The sequence below is a fragment of the Phodopus roborovskii genome, unplaced genomic scaffold, assembly GCF_943737965.1.
Source record: "Phodopus roborovskii unplaced genomic scaffold, PHOROB, whole genome shotgun sequence".
Classification (NCBI taxonomy): domain Eukaryota; kingdom Metazoa; phylum Chordata; class Mammalia; order Rodentia; family Cricetidae; genus Phodopus; species Phodopus roborovskii.
The window spans coordinates 101,680-115,478 of NW_026126411.1; the positions used below are offsets into that span (position 1 = coordinate 101,680).

Consider the following 13,799-nt stretch of genomic DNA (forward strand, 5'->3'; position numbering starts at 1 on the left):
GGGGAGGCAGCTAGCAGTAGGTGTGGTCAGGAGGAATAATGAGATCAGAGCCCCAGTCTACCTCCAGAAACAGGATTGTTTTTAACCTCACCAAACAGTAACATGGAAGAACCTAGACACATGAGGGCTGTAACCCATTCTCCCTAAGGTTCTGACTATGTGCTTCAGGATAAGCCTTAGGAGCATTCCCAAAACTGCTGTAATCTCAAAGCAGATGCCACCTGAAGCTTCTTACCTGACTCAGGTGCTCCCAGGGGCTATGACCCAAGTGCTCCCAGGGGCTGTGACTTAGGTGTTCCCAGAGGCTGTGACCTAAGTGCTCCCAGGGGCTGTGACCCAGGTGCTCTCAGGGGCTGTGACCCAAGTGCTCCTAGGGACTGTGACTCTGAATGGGAAAAGCCTCTTTACCTTCACTAACTTTCTCCAAATTAAATCACAATAACAAAGCCATAACTTTGTCAACAATAGTAATCCTAGCACTTGTCAGGCTGAGGCAGGAGGACTGTCCTGAGCTTCATGCCAAGTTGAATCACACAGTGAGTTCCATGATAGCTTGGGCAGAGAGTGAGATCCTGACCCAAACAATAGAACAAACAAAAAAGTAATTCCACATCCTAAAAAAAGCTCACATCATAGCCGTCCACATTTGTAAACATGGTAGAGGCTAATGACTGTAGGATGTGAGGACTGCTGGCTGTGTCTCTTAGTCCTGATAGTGTGTTAGTGGAGTGTCATTTGACCTCACAGTTCAGCTCATCATATTACAGATGTAGTAACTGCAGCCAACCACCATAGTTTCCTAATATGTTTTATTCTGTGCTTCTAAAGGCATATTCCATGGAGGTGACATTTCAGGGGCCACATGTTTTGGGGAGAGGCTCCAGGAATCTTTATTTCTCCTTGCCTGACCCTCAGGGACAAACACAAGACCTCCATCGCCCCTGCTAATGAAAAGGCAGATGTCAGGATCCTTTTAAAATGAGATCACTAATAAAATCATCATCCTAATTCAATTCAGTAGAGTTCAAGATCACTTTTTATCAGGTTAGTCTTATTTATGAATTAAGTTAATGTCCTTAAAGTTTTATGTAATTTTATGGGTTGATACAGTCAAAAAAGAATTCTTCTCCGAGTTCTCTCAGATTGTTATACTTTATAACATCCATCATAAAGTCAATCAAAGGGCACCGAGCACAGGGCTGGATTCAGACACCTTTAGTGTCCTGCTTGTCTGCCTGTACATGGAGTGCAGGTGCTGTCCCTGGAGAACACAGCCTTGCTACTGTGGGCAAGGAACCTTGCTTTGGCCCTCTGCCTTCTCCAGGCCAACCTGGAAGGAAGAGAGCAAAGACAAGAAGAAGAGGTGACAGACACTCACTCCTTGACATGTCCTCAGACACCTGCAGGCATGTGCTGTAGGAAGGGATTCTGACTGTGAGAGGCTGAGAAGGTGGGGTAGCTGGTACTGTCCTTGCCTTGCAACCCATAAACTCCAGCAAGAGACAGGCAGTTCCCCTGGGCTCATTTACCAGACAGTCTAGCCTATTTGGTGACGAGAGACTGTTTTTGTTTTCTTTTTTAAAAGATGGGCAGTGAAGATAAATTGTCTCTTCTCCTGTTTGGCGATGGGCTGTGCTCCAGTGTCTAATGCATGTGCCCCACACAAAACAAAAACAACAACAAAACCAGCAGGACTATGATTCACGTACTATTCTATGTATCTTCCAAGGAAGGTGAAATAGCATATAGTATTATACAGAGATATTCTGATAACTCTTAAAAAAGCCCAGACATCTATAACTCAATACATTTGTAACAAACTCCATTCTTGGTAGGTTTCTCCTATAGTATCTCCATGTTCCCTTGCCTGGAAAGGAACATTGTATAAGGCATGGTGTTAACCTCTACACAAATGAATGCTTGAAGTGATATGTATTTGATAATAATCACATCAAAATCCCAGCTAACTTTTCTTGTGAAGCCACAACACACCATTCCTGACTCTTATAAGTCACAGTGGCTGTCAGAAGTGTTCCCATCAGGTCCAAATATGACTCTGCCCTTGAAAACACTGATATTTACTGCTGCTGTGATAAAGGAAAATCTGTAACTCCATATTCTGAATTTTTGAGAAGTCTGATTTTCAAGATTAAAAACAGAAAGTACCCTTAATGGCATTTATCTGGAGATTTTTCTCTGCAATTCCTGAATGGGCTGAGCACATTTTAACTCGAGATGTGACCTTATCACTATAGAGATAGCATTTCCTTATCTCCCTCATCAAAACCCTAACAATTTTTTCTGGGTGTGAGGGGAGATGCTTGCCAAATATTGTGACGGGGAATTGGTATTTATTTTACAGAAATTATATGTAAAGTAGTAATTTCTTCAATCTTACTGATTTTGCCAATGTGATAATTATCTTTAAAAAGCACTTCATTCTTGAGTTATTTTCAGAATCTTTAAAATTCCTTTCTCTTTTGTATAGAGGAGAAATAAAACGGTGATAATTATCTTTCTCTTACAGTTTCAAAGAATTGAAGCATGCTTACCATTCTCACAATAGACTCAACAAGCTTCTGTGGAGTTTGGGTTTTGCTAATTCGTCAGAGCCATGGCCCCAGTTTGATGGACACACTCCCCTCCCCTGCTTCAGTCCTGAGAGCTGCAGCCACATGGGCTCTGTGAGTGTGAAGGCTGTTGTGCCATGCACAGTCATCTATGGTGAACAAACAAGCTTGGTATGGCACTGGAGTGGTGGCTGCCATCTAGGCAGCCACTAGAATGGATGGCTGTGGTCCTGGAGCATTTGATGGTGCCTCAGCCCTGTCTCTTTCTCCCCCTTTGCTTCTGACACGGGAGTCCTCACCCGAGAGTGCTAGGTTTCCTCTTCTGTAAAGTGAGAATGAAAACAGCACCCACCTCATAGGCTACTGTTAGGATTTAATGGAAGGATCCATGGAAACAACTGTGCAAGCAGTTGGCTCTTAGGGAAGGCGATCAAGTAGAGGGCCCCACTCTCCCTGCGGTGACTGTGGGCATCGTCAGAGCATGCTCAAAACATGGCTAATGTTAATGAGACATCTTTACTCTAAACACCCCTCCTAATGTTTATTTTTCCCTTTAAATAAACTAAAATGCTGGGACAGTTTCACTCCCCAACCGACAGCTGTTAGACACTTATCTTGTGCCCCAGATGCAGATGCCTGAAGCCAAGGATTATCAGCCAAGCAGCCAGCTGGACAGTCCTCTAGCCAGCACTGGCTGCTTTGAACACGCCATGATACCTTGAGGAAGCTACATGGCAACCACAGCTGCTTGCTGCCAAAGGCTGTTTCAAAACAGCTTGCAGCTGACCTCTTGCCATTACAAGCCGTGGGGAGCTCTAGATGATCCTGCAGTCCAGTTTTGCTTAGGTGAGGATGAAGCTCTTCCCTAGTGGCCCAGCAGAAAGCTGGTAGCTGGCACAAACACTCAGTGATTTGCATGAGGGACCACAGTGACTGGTGCAATTATAACCTTTCATTTGCATCCAGGACTATGGTAATTGGCAGGTGCCCTTACCAAATTCCCTCTCTAGCTATTAACACAGGCTGCTTCCTCATGCTTGGAGTCAGCGAGGAGAAGCCTCCTATGCCAGCCATCCTCTGGTGTTGCAACATCTAGGCAATGAAAGGCATTTATCAGCAGCCTTCCCTCGCTTACACTTGATCGTTAGCGTTATCCCAGCGGGCTGAGCTGGTGCATGAAGAGGGGAAGGTGGTAGCAGGTGCTGGCCACAGCAGTGGTAATCACAAGAAGAGCGGACACATCTGAGTGATTTTCTGGGGGCAGAAACAGCAGAGGGCTTGGAAGAGGTGAAGATGAGAAAGATACAGGACTTGGCTTCTGGAAGAAGTCTATGAAGCTGCCCCGGGACCAAAGGTCTTAGGCACCTTAGGCCTGAGAACTGCAGTGCCAGTCACTGTCAAGGGTTGAGCATCCTCACACCCTAGATCTCGGAGCTACAACACTAGTCACTATAACACTGAGGGCCCCGGCATCTGAGGTCTATGCTGTGCTGGAGCATGAGAAAGCACCCCTGCTGCTGAGTGCCACCAAGTCTATGGCTTCTAAAGCTTGGAGCAATAGGCCCCCAGATCTCAGGGACTGGAGCTGCAAGCCTCTGGACCCTCAAAACAGAAAGGCCCATCGACGCCAATGTTGAGTTTCTTTCTCTCTACCCACAATCTTTCACAGACAGCAGAATCACCTGATGCGTATTCTCATTATTAGATTACATTGCAGAAAGGGGGATGTGAAGGGTGTGGGAAATCTGCCCAGACTGAGGGACACTGTGAAGACAAGGAAAACAATTGTCAACATCTAGGAGCACAAGCAGAAAAGGGGTGTTTTGCAGACAATGCAGGTGGGCTCAGGGGAGGAAGCCATTACTGTGACTGGAGGAGCCGGTATGTTGGCAGAGTTCTGAAGGATGGACAGGGGCTCTTTCCAGTGACCAAGGCCAGAAGGCATTCCAGAAAGGGCTGGTGGGACTCCAATGGGGGCCATAGGAGATGGAGGATTGCCACTGAGGTGAGCCGTACTGGCAGACTATGGCTGTGTTCTAGAAGGTTCATAATGTGTAGTCTGAACAAAAGAGATTTGCATGCAAGTGGTGGTGGGGGAGGGCAGAAGCTATAGGGAGACTGGAGAACACACATGATGATCCCTCCAAGTGTGAATCCCCTGAGTACAGCTGCCTTGCTGCTTGGGGAAGGACACACTTTACTAGCTACTTTCCTGATCTCACCCACCCTCACTCGCCGGCCTTTCCTCCTGGATGGTCCCAGACTCATGGGATTAACAAGCCATGAAGATGACCAGGGACAGTGCACAGAGTAGAGAGAAGACAAAGAATGTCAAGAGTGTTATCACTACAAATCATGGTAGACCTTCAGCAAGTGGGTGGTGGCTGACTGATGTGGAGGTCAAGGAGGAAATAACTAATCAATCAAACCTCATCACACTCACCAGGCGGCAATGAGGACACAACAGGTTATCTGAGCCACTGCACCCACTTACCAGGTGGAAAAGCATGGTCCCTGCTGGAAGTTCTGCTGCCATTACAGTGAGTTCTTGATCAATTGTTGGAAATACCCATCATTACCTTTTAGCAACAAAGCACACTGGGAGAATGAGCAAGCCCCCTGTCAAGGCTTGGCTTCCTTAAGTTGGATGTTACCTTTGAAAATGTCACTTAAAGCAGCAGGAGACGCTTCCCATTGAAGTACCTGGTGCACATTCAGATCACCTGTCCATTTGCCAGGTCTGTGAACATTCTACTATGTGCACTTCCTCAAAAAAAATTACAAAAAAAAAAAAAAAATAAATAAAATAAAATAAAAAAAAAAGCAATCACTGCTACAAACATGCTGTGCACTGTTCTAACTGATAGTGAGCTCTCCAAAGCAGGTCGGTTCTCCATGGGCTTTTCCAACAATAGAACCCAGAAGTCCCAGGGCTCAGTGTACACGCCTTGAAAATGTTCCAACTAATGGATTATGCACAGATGGTGCCCGCTCCCCATCTCCAGCTCTGCCCAGCTGGACCTGGGGATACTGAGTGCATCGACCTGAGCACACTGTTTCTCTCCAGCCTTCTCCTCCTTGGGCTGTGTAAGTGGTCATAGGGAAGGAAGGGTTTGCTTTCACAATGGCCAAGGAAAGGCTGGCCAGCAGCATCTTCCAAGGTCTGCACCTAGACCATGATGTCAAGCTCTGAAGCCTGGGCCTTGGCCCTGGAAGAGTTAAGATCATCAGGGACATAATGTATCCCCACATGTGAGAATGGCTGGCAGAGAAGAAAGGACAAGCAGTCATGTGGTCACCTTCCCTGTTTCTCCTTAGCAACCAAGTAGTTGAACTGTGCATGGAGGACCCATATAAGTGACTCATTTATTCTATTATATCATCATTATTAAATATTTTATTATTTTTACATGAGAGATACTATGGCTGGTTCCTTATCTGTTCCCAACATGGCTGGGGTACTAGGGTGGCTATTCTGCCTCTAAACGTGGGTCCAGAGGAATCATCCCTGGGGATGAAAGAGGTGGTAGAGGACAAAATAGAGTCTAATGGCAGTGTTACTATCAGAATTGCAACAAAGTATCCCGTGACACAATAGTAATGACAAGCTGTTGTCTCTTCAAACAGAAAGATCTCCCCATCAGTTACATCAGAAAGATAAGCAAACACACACCCGCATCCTATTCCAGCAAACTCTGGTTCTCTGGACTCGCAAGGCAGGAGAGTCAGTAGCTCCTATTATTAACTGTGCTAGGTACTGGGGGTGGGAGCTCTCGACGGAGCTCTTGGATTGGTGTGGGGCTATTTTTAGGATGCAGAGTCCTGTCTGTGTCCTCCTGCTGCCCTACTTGATAGGAGAACAAGTAGCTATTTTTTTTTTTCTTCAAATAGTCAGGCATATCGATAGATACTTCAAGCTGCAGAGTCATCGTTGTTGGTAATTATCTCTGTCCCTTCCATGCACCACAGGACAAAACGACACAGTGACTCATAAGCATAAAAACTTTTGTCTCTTAGAGTGAATCAGACATACTCTCTACCCCAACTCTAGTTGACACTATGCAGGATACAGGCTCCCTGGCTTCCCTTGGAGTATGCTGGTATTTCTTGGCGTGGCACTACAGGCAAGATTCATTGTTCTGTGCCTTCACAGCATGGCTTCACTCATGATGTTTTACAAACCAGTAGCAGACTCTCTGGAACCAAGGTGTTGAACTAGTTAATAAATCCCCATATGGGTTGGCTATGGGTATGTCTCCTTCATTCCAGTTTAAATGTTGAACCTACAACCTTTGGAACCTAGAGACATGACCTTATCTGCAGATAGAGTCTTTAATGGCTATCAGGTTAAAATGAAGCCCTCAAGACAGGCCCTAATTAAACAGGACTATATCATCACGAGAGGCCAGACAGGCGCACACGGAGGAAGAATGTTGTGAGAACCAAGAGGGAAGGCACCATCTACAAGTCAGGGACAGAGGTCTCAGGAGAAGCAGACACTGTCACATCTTGACTTTCAAGGTCTAGCTTTCAGAGCTGTGGGGGAATGAAGGTCTGTCCTTGGAACCATGAAGCTGTGGCACCTCTGGGATATAGCTCTTGCAAATTAACAAAGCTTTGGACACACAATGTCTGTTGCCACGGTGTGGTATGTTCAACCTGAGTGTTCCAGGACAGTTATGAACATGACCCGACACAAAACAACACACTTACTTTAAAGATCTATCTATCATCTATCTATCTATCTATCTATCTATCTATCTATCTATCTATCTGTATATATCTGTATATATATGTATATGTATATATATATATACACATAACACGCATATATACACACACATACATATGTATATATTTGTAACTTGATTGATTGTGCCATTCTTGAATGTGAGTATCACAGATAACTTGAAATTACAATGTCCAAATGTTGGACAGAGGGCATTTAAAGTAAAAACTCACAACTGGACAAAGTGCAGAGAGGAAGTGACTCTGGAACGCTCGCAATAAAGTGGATATCTGTATCTACCCCCACCCCAACACACAAGGTAGAATGTCCTTACCCTTAGAGACCATCAAAGAGGAAGGGTGTGTGTGTGTGTGTGTGTGTGTGTGTGTGTGTGTGTAGGAGGTCAGAGTCTTTTGAACACGGCAGGGCTCCTGTTCTCATGAACTCACAGCTGCTTTCGTTGCCTATGCAAGGTCCATACAAGATCTAGCCAGGAAGCAATACAGCAAAGGGAATAGTGAGAATGGTGTTTTGTGAGCGCCCACATGTAGCTGAGAAGCCGTTGGCAGCTGATGGGAAGAGCCAGTTTCTTTAAGGCCTCTGGTAAGTCATCCAGGCACTGCTGATGGGCTCACACCTCTTAGCATATGAGTGACACAAGTCAGACAAGTTATATGAAGTTGAGAGAGATGGGAGTATTGGAAGTGGATCTGGAAGGAGCTAGGGGGAGGCCTGAGGGGTACATGTGATCAAACTACACTGTGTGCATGTATAACATTCTCAAAAAATTAATGAAACATCACATATATTTTTAAGAAGGTTGCACAGGCCTGGCTGCAGACTGCAAGCTCTAATGTGACTCCTGGGCTATGGCATCTGGGCTGCACAGTCCTCTCTCTAACTTCACCCTCAGATAAGCAGTGATCCCTGTGGGCTTCCCTCATCGATGAAATCTTAGAAACGTGGCACTCCTTTAGTTGCTGACCAGACTTTACACAGACACTAAGACATAAGGATGGTTTGGTCCCAAGGGCCTGTGAACTTTTTGTAGTGAACTGGTTACCACTGCTTCCATGTGGGTGACAGTGATGATTACGTAGGTGACAATGAATGCACGGCCACCTGGAAGCAGCAAAGGTGTTCAGGTGGTCCAGTATGAGATGCTGCCTTTTCTCCCCCCTTTGTTCACTCAGGAGTCTGGCGTCTCTCCTTATGAGAACCTGAAGTGGACACTTAGGTTGTCCTGACACCAGGGAGCTGCGGTTTCCATACCGGATGGTGGTTGAGATAGGAATCCACCCCAGGAAGCTTTGGTAGCTGCTGTGCTCAGACTGGCCACGCTGTGGCATTGAAAACAGGAAATGTGAGCTGTTGCTGTCACTACTGTTTGTAATGCAGACACTTAGTTCTGAGGGGACAGGGAAGGGAGAGGAACTGTCATTCAGGGGCCATCTGGTTCTCTGATGACAATCATAGCTAATTAATTAAAACAGGGACACTCAGGAGGTGTGCAAGTGTCTGAAGAGAATCCTGAGCTAGGGCATAATCAAGTGCCTTTTTATCTGCAGCCATGGGAGGGCTGTCTGCTGTGACCAACAAATGTGCCCCATTCCATGCTGGTGAGCTTGGTGGCACTCAGTGACCCGGCTCTCCTCTTTATTCTTGGAGCCTAGACTTGCAGGTTCTGCTCTCAGTAAGCTCAGAACTCAGAGTTTCACTGTTTGTTTGTGATGCCTGCTAGTGCAAGCTGTTTGTGATGCCTGCTAGTGCAAGCTTGATGCTGGCGCTGCCGCTTCCTTCAGTCCTAAGACAGAACTCTGAAAGCCTTTCCATGCTAACACCGTCATGTTGGAGTTACGAGTTGTGATCCTATGGCTCTGTGCACAGCAGAGGAGGCAAATGCTACTCTGAAAGCTTTTAACTCTTGCACTGGATTATCTCAAAGGCCCAGAAACTGTTCTTCCAACTGCAGAGAACTAACCATTACTCCAAACATCTCATGGTGAGTATGGAGGATCACATCTGTAACCCCGACATTCAGGATGTTGCTGCAAGAGGATTGTCTTGAGTTTCAGTATCATCTTTAAAAGAAAAGAAAAGAAAAAAAAAAAAAAAAAAAAAAAAAAAGAATGTCCCTATTTAGAATCCTTCTAGCTAGTCATAAACAGGTAAGAGGCTTATGTCTCCTTATACACAGAATATATCATATAAGAGAGAAATGTATTCATTTAATTCAGAGTAACCCACAGTGCAATGTGAAAGCCACTTTGGAAATAGAAGACACCCATTCAGCCCAGACAAAGCCTTATGAAGTTCTTGAATTCTTCACACAGAGGGCAAACCTGACCGTTTGACTTTGCAGACATTATCAACCAAATGCTTTTGAATGTTACATGTTAAACTCCTTGAGATTTTTCCAAAGACACTGGAAGGGTACTTCCTCATTTCAGAAAGTTACGTGAGTGCTCTCCTGTAAAAGGGACAAACACACCTTTTCTAACTGCAGCTTGAGGAAACAAATCCTAAAGAGAAATGCAGACAGACAGAGGGACAGCACCATTAGAATGCAACAGCCTCTTCAAGTGATTGTGGGCGAGTGGCAGCCTTTGAATAGCTAATCAGGTGTTTGGATGGGTCCAACCCACATCACCTCTACCTATGGGATTAGTTTGGTAACTACCACATGTGCAGTGAACAGCCCTTGGTCATGGATCTGCAAAGAGACAAAGGCTTCACAGTCCTCTGGTAACCAGAGAGGCTGCTGCTGTTCCATCATACCCAGGCCCTTAAAACTTTAATGACAATTCATCTCTTCAGTCCTATTATTGCGCTTGAATATTTCATGTGTAGCACATATCACTCTCTTTTGGAGAACTGTATGTTGAAGTCGGGGGATAGCAAATACAGAGAAAGTAAACGGCTGTTTTAAAAAGTCTTGACTATCATCTAAAAGGTACCGTACGGCACCTCATCAGATGATGCAATGCAGCCTGCAAGGTGGGAAGGAACAGGGTCCAATTCCTTATCAGATTGTGATAGAAAAAATGCTGCTGTTTTCAGTGAGCAATTCTCTCATCTGCAATGAATCTTGGTTTCTTTATAAAGAAATAGAACATGTATGACAAGACCGAGAAGTAGAAGGGCATCCAAGGAGCTGTCTGTTGTTTGTAGCATCAAGCAAAAATTGTAAAACTATCAAGATACTTCCTCATTCAAAATAATTATTTCCCTGAATCTCAGAATGCACCCTGGAACCTTAAATATCCCTCAAGGCCATAATGCCGCAGACTTGAGGCTATGGGGCAAATTACATTTCTCTGACCCTCCAAGTCATCTTCCCTGAGAAGTGATTGAGAAACAAATGACCATGGCATTCCTGGGGACCACCCTTGCATTGCATTCATATAGTCAGTCCCCCTTGGGAAATAGAGATAGCCCCCTCGCCCATTGGCAGGTACTCAATCACATGCGCCCGTATCCTGGCCAGTGTCTTGGGGTGGGATGAAGGAAGCTGGCTGTCAAAGCATCAGCCGGCTCAGTTATAGCACCTGCTCTGGAGCCCTCATGCCCAGCCTACTCCTACGGCAAGTGTGACTCCTGGGAATGGTGGGCTGGCAGGATGGCTTCGGATGCAGAGACCCTTTTGCTGGCATTGGGATGCCTTTCTTTATCTTCTTTTTTAAACCCCAGGTGTTCAGCCTTGAGAGAAATGGGCAGAATGAGCTCCGTTTGATTAGTGTGTTTGGTTAGTGTGTGCACCTGCGGTGAAATGGGCAGAGATAGGCACTGGGGAAGAAATGATCAACTCCAATTAACTGGCTGCACAGAGACCATGTGGAGGTCACTGGAGGTCTTTTAAAGAAACTGAGAATTCTCTGGAAATACTGAAGATGTCCAGGCCAGATAGAAATGCGATTTGACAAAACGATGTTAGGAAATGCCCACCGTAGATTTGAATGTGTCCAAGAACATAGAACACTAGAAAACAAACCCACCATGCTCTTCCCTGCAGCTGGGTGGGAGGCTTGTGTCAGGAAATCCATTGATCTCCTGTAAGTTTTGGGGTTGTATCTCTGTAAAGTAATAGGTGAGGGGACTCAGGTGACCTGCTGAGCGTTCCTTTCTGTGCTTGCTTAAATCTTTAGCCTCCAACCCATGGTGTGTGTGTGTGTGTGTGTGTGTGTGTGTGTCAAGTTATCAACAAAAGAAACAAGGTCTGAGGCCCAGCATATACTCCAGAGATGTTTCATGAAGGGGCAAGTATCAGGCTGAGAAGTTGGGTGGCGATCAGGGCAGCTTTCCCCGGATGGAGTCTGGCCTGATCTGACACTCATAAAGACTGGAACCACACTTCTGGAGTCTTCCTAGAGAACTTTGTACCTTTAAAGGGGGGCTGCTGGAAGGAAAGAGCAGGGGAGAGGCTTAGCAGCAGGCCTGGTCTGAATAGAGTCTACCTGAGACATTCGAAGAAGAAATGTGTGTGTGTGTGTGTGTGTGTGTGTGTGTCTGTGTGTGTGTATGTACATGTGTGTGAGCGTTAGTGTGTATGCTTGTGCATATATTCGTATATATACATACATACATATAAGTGCTTTTATGGGTATGAGCATATATATGTGTGTTTGTGTGTGTATGCTAGTGTGTGTGTGTGTGTTTTATGGGTGTGAGCGTGTGTGTGCGCGCGCCCACGCGTGTGTGCGCGCTCGCTCGCTTGCTTATGTGCCTGAGTGTGACATGCTGGGCTGGAATCTTAGGTCCTAGGCTTCAGGAAAAGTTCGTATCTTCATGGTAATCACACTGACCAGAGAAGGGAAGGAAAGTATGGGAAATTCAGGAGAGTGGAAAATGGGAAAGGGATTTGTGGGAAAGAAGACAGAGGGAAGAAGTATCACCAGAGGGAGAAGAGGAAGAGGGAGTGAAGGGTAGTCTGCGGAGAAGTAGAGAAAAGGAGGGAGGATCTCAGAAAGCGGAAAGCAAGAGAACCCAGCGGTTCTAGCGGGGCAGGCGCTGGAGTCCAGGGGGCTGGCATGCAGAAACGCACAGGAAGAAATCCCTTAGGGAAAAGAAGCGGAGGCGGTCGGAACTAAGTCTCCCCAGGCAGGTTTGTTCACAGTGACCTGGCCCAGCTCTCACATGCCCCTAGAGGGGTCAGGCATCGCTTCCCATCTCCTCCTAGCTTCGAACCCCCACCCACCCCTACCTCCTTCCTCTGGTTTTGCAACCTTACCTGGCCCTTGACCAGGCTGGCAGCAAACTGGCGCATGACGGCCTCCACGGTGTAGGCGCTGGACCAGCCGCGCGGCGTGAGCAACTCCATGCAGATGGCGCCGCCGTCCAGCACGTAGCCGTTCTCCAGCCGCGGGCTGAGCACCCGCATGAAGGGCGGCGAGAAGGGGAAGTTATCCGGGAAGGTGAGGTTGAGCAGGATGAACTCGGTGTTGGTCTCCTTCATGTCCTGCCACAGCACCGAGTCCTTGTCCACCTGGTGCAGCTTCACGTTCCAATCGAAGAGGCTGTCGTTCACCAGCTCCACCGAGATGAAGCGGTCACTGAGGCGCGCGATGTCCTGGAGCTCCTTCATGAGCCGCCGGCTGCGCACCTGTGTGCAGTGCTGCTGGCGCGCCGCGGGCACCAGGCTGCCGCCGGTCGCCGCCGCGGCCACCGCGGGGCCCGGCCCCGCCCTGGCGCCCGCCGCCCGCTCCCGGGGCCCCCCGGCGCCCGCCGCCCCCGCCGCCCCCGCGCCCGGCTGCGGCTGCTTGTCGCGCGCGGCCAGCTCCGCGGCGCGCTTGCTCTTGCCCTTGCCGGGGCCCGGGCTGGCGTCGCCCGCGCCCCCGGGGTGCTGCTGCTGCTGTTGCTGCTGCTGCTGCTTGTGGCCGCCGCTCTTGCCGCCTCCTTTGCCGCGCAGCGACGCGCTCTGCTGGCCGCCGCCTCCGCCGCGGTGGTTGTGGTGGTGTTTGGGGTCCTCCGTGTCCCGGTTGTGCAGGCGAATGAGCCCGATTTTACGGAGCAGCGTGGCCATCTTAGGCTCGGTTTTGGCCGGCGGCTCCCCGGGGCTCCTGATCCCGGAACGGGATAGTTGGGACACGCGGCGCTTGGGGCGGCGGCAGGCGACCGCTCAGCGGGGCGCGGCGAGGGCCACCTCAGGAGCCGGCGGCCGTGGCGCAGCGGAGCTGGTAGTACCGGCGCTCGCTGGCCGCTGTGTCGCCGCTGTCATATGACGGGTCTGCTCCGGCGAGAGCTCCGGCCGCCCGGGGAGGGGAGGCGTGGAGACGCGGAGCCACTGCTGTCCCTGGCCGGTCCCAGAGCGCAGTCCCCGGACGCCCGGTGTCCGTGGTCCTTTGTGCGCGGCCGCAGACTGGCTGGCCGGGAGTCTGAGAACAGCACCGAGGCAGGCAGAGCTGCCCGCGGCGCCCCGGAGGCGGCGAGGTGGCCTCGGAGTCGCGCTGTGCGCCTGCCGGGCCGTGCGGCGCTGGCGGCTACCGCGGGGCCCGGGCCACTGC

The 13,799-nt window shown here is 48.4% G+C and overlaps 1 protein-coding gene across 1 annotated transcript in view; it reads right to left on the reverse strand.

Annotated features, from left to right (window-relative positions):
- Ube2ql1 (ubiquitin conjugating enzyme E2 Q family like 1) overlaps positions 1 to 13,322 on the reverse strand; it is a 36,673-nt gene extending 23,351 nt beyond the window's left edge. Inside the window, 1 exon segment of the mRNA XM_051182709.1 lies at positions 12,527 to 13,322. Coding sequence (XP_051038666.1) covers positions 12,527 to 13,318 — 792 coding nt within the window. The 5' untranslated portion in view covers positions 13,319 to 13,322.
- Between the last annotated feature and the right edge of the window lie 477 nt (positions 13,323 to 13,799).